Genomic DNA, 2,654 nt, shown 5'->3' on the forward strand with positions numbered 1-2,654 from the left:
AAATTTAAATATTATTATTAAACTTTTAAAAATCAATATATAAATAAATAATAATAAGTTTCTAATAAATATAATTATTTTTTATATTTATATATTTATATTTTTTAATAATAAATTATATGTTTTTTTTAAAAAAAATTCATATATATATATAATCACATTACTAAACTATATAAGAATAAAAAAATTATATATGTACAAATAAAAAATATTTAATATAAAATGTTATAAATTTATAATAAAAAAAAGATAAAGATGTACAAGGAAAGTTATAAATTTAGTTTAAAATAAAGATGTTAAAAAAATATATATATAAAATGTTAAAATTAAAAAGTTTTTAATCAAGAATCTTTTTTATTTTTTAAACTGTATCACGGACGGTACTCTTTCTGTCATGTTTCTGCCAGTGCCTACTATCTATAGGCAACTTCTGGATCATCGCCATGAGAACTCGTGTAGGCATAACAAACCCCACAAGGTTTGTCATAAGTATCTATAAACCAAAACAATAGCATACAAAATCAAAAACCTCTATCCGCTTCCTTGCATTTTCTCGCCATTTCGTGTGTTTTTGTTGTTTGAAAACAAGACAAGATGCCTGTTCCTAAAGTAGGAGTCTCTCAGTGGCTGGAGATTGTTAAAAACACACAAAAGCACGGAGAAGAACAAGGGATAATATCTCATGACCATCCATACATTTTCACAGTACCAGAGACCTTGCGTATTGAAAGGCCAGAAGCTTACCTTCCTCAGGTAGCTTCTCTAGGACCTTATCATCATCTTGAACTTAAACTGTATGAGGCTGAAAGATATAAATCTAGGCTTGCCATCGAAGTTGAGAAAACAGCAGAGAAGTCTTTCGAAGATCTGGTTAATGAGATCATTAGAATGGGAGCAGATATAAGGAACTGCTACAATGATCCTATTCAATGCAACAATGAAGAACTAGGATGGATGATGGCTCGAGATGCTGTGTTTATTCTGAAGTTCATTGATTGCTATAACCAATGTCCGAACCCAAAATTTGAACAGGCAAACCCTTTTTCGCAGATCATGGATGCAGTTTTTGACCCAGATAGAATATGCCCATCATTCTTCCCACTTCAGGCTGATATTTTTAAGCTTGAGAACCAAGTACCACTCTTCATTTTGAAAAAAGTTCTGGCATAGGAGACTGGATCAGAAAGTCAAGAATTGGACGACAAGCTGAAAGACAGAATTGCAATTGCCTGTAAGTGCTTCTCCCCTTTCATAGATGTCGTTACTTCCATAAATGTTGGAGATACAAATCATGATTCACATCGCTCCATTGCATGTGATGGAAGACATATACTGGAATGCCTTTACAATTCTGTTGTCCCAAAGAAAAATGCTGGTCATACTGATGACATTGTTGATCAGAAGAGAAACATGGAGAAGTTCAAAAGCTTTCACTGTTTTCCCCAGATAACATCAAGATTTAAAGATTTCTTGCATCCAAAATCACATATAAAATCTGGCAAAAATCTGCCTTCGGCCACAGAATTACACAGGAGAGGAGTAAAATTTGCTCCTTTTACATGGGCCAGGACATCAGAAGAAATAAGGTTTGATAGAGCCAGCTCTACACTTTTTCTCCCTTGTATAGAAATGGACTACAGAACAGATGTTTTCTTGAGAAATATGGTGGCAGTCGAAGCTTTCATGATGTGCAAAACCAGAGTGTTTACTTGCTATGTAGATCTGATGGACAGACTCATTGACACTCCGAATGATGTTGCAGTGCTGAAAATGTATGGAATTATCTGCAGTGACTTGGGAAGTGATAAGGAAATAAGCATTTTATGGAATGGCATTCGTAGATCAGTATGGAGGAGTGCATATGAGCCTATAGACCAAACAATTAAGGATCTCAATGCTTATTACAGAAGTAGATATGGAGTTTTATTGGGTCAGTTTTTTCGGGAACATTTCTCAAATTCATGGCGAGCTGCATCGGTGGTGGGAGCATGTACTCTGCTGGTTCTAGCTTTCTTGTAGACAGTATTTTCATATTTTCTACTGCCCGATAATCGAAAACCCTTCTAGACATATTCTCCCCGAGTGGCATTATCTCCCCCAAATTTCTAGTTGTTGTAGTGCCATGCCTTGTAGGTCAAGCCATCTCTACAGCGTGGTTGTTATCTTTGGCATCTTAATTTACAAGATGTAGACAATAGTGACCTAATCCTTATTGAATAAGTTTTGTAGTAGAATTTTGTGTCTAGTTTTTTGAAACTAAAGAGGTACGCGTCTCTGTATTTCCCACTTTATGCAAAAAAATAAAAATAAAAAATAAAAACTCAGACTATATCTCTGTCTACTCCTGATGGATTTCTATGTTATTTTAGATTGTGTCTCATCTGATTTCCGATGAAGTATTTAAACAAATCAAAAACTTAGAATGTACTGTTTTCCTTTGTTAAAAATGTTCTTTTACATTAGATTTCCTGCTATTGTTGTGTTTCGATGTATACTTTTTCTCAAGATCAATTTTGTTTTGTTTCTATTCAACATGCAAATTGGTTAATCTGTTTATTTTGTTTATTTTCATTTTTTTCTAATTTTTTCAATTGTATTTTGTGTTTTTTCTCTTCTATTTTGTAGTGTTATTTTGATGACAGCAACGAAAGAGG

The 2,654-nt window shown here is 33.3% G+C and overlaps 1 protein-coding gene across 1 annotated transcript; it reads left to right on the forward strand.

The window, feature by feature from the left end:
* Window positions 1–594: 594 nt before the first annotated feature.
* On the forward strand, window positions 595–2,019 carry LOC131064406 (putative UPF0481 protein At3g02645). The gene is made up of 2 exons (XM_059220512.1): window positions 595–1,032; window positions 1,171–2,019. The coding sequence occupies exons 1-2, from the start codon at window positions 595–597 to the stop codon at window positions 2,017–2,019; spliced, it is 1,287 nt and encodes a 428-aa protein (XP_059076495.1).
* The last annotated feature ends 635 nt before the right edge of the window (window positions 2,020–2,654 follow it).

This window comes from Cryptomeria japonica, chromosome 5 (genome assembly GCF_030272615.1).
Source record: "Cryptomeria japonica chromosome 5, Sugi_1.0, whole genome shotgun sequence".
Classification (NCBI taxonomy): Eukaryota; Viridiplantae; Streptophyta; class Pinopsida; order Cupressales; family Cupressaceae; genus Cryptomeria; species Cryptomeria japonica.

What these genes read in the sequence shown, in the direction of transcription:
- LOC131064406 (XM_059220512.1), top strand. Translation starts at nt 595, where the DNA reads ATGCCTGTTCCTAAAGTAGGAGTCTCTCAGTGGCTGGAGATTGTTAAA. An exon ending in CGAACCCAAAATTTGAACAG is followed by an intron (nt 1,033 to 1,170) that starts GCAAACCCTTTT and finishes GTTCTGGCATAG; the next exon opens with GAGACTGGATCAGAAAGTCA.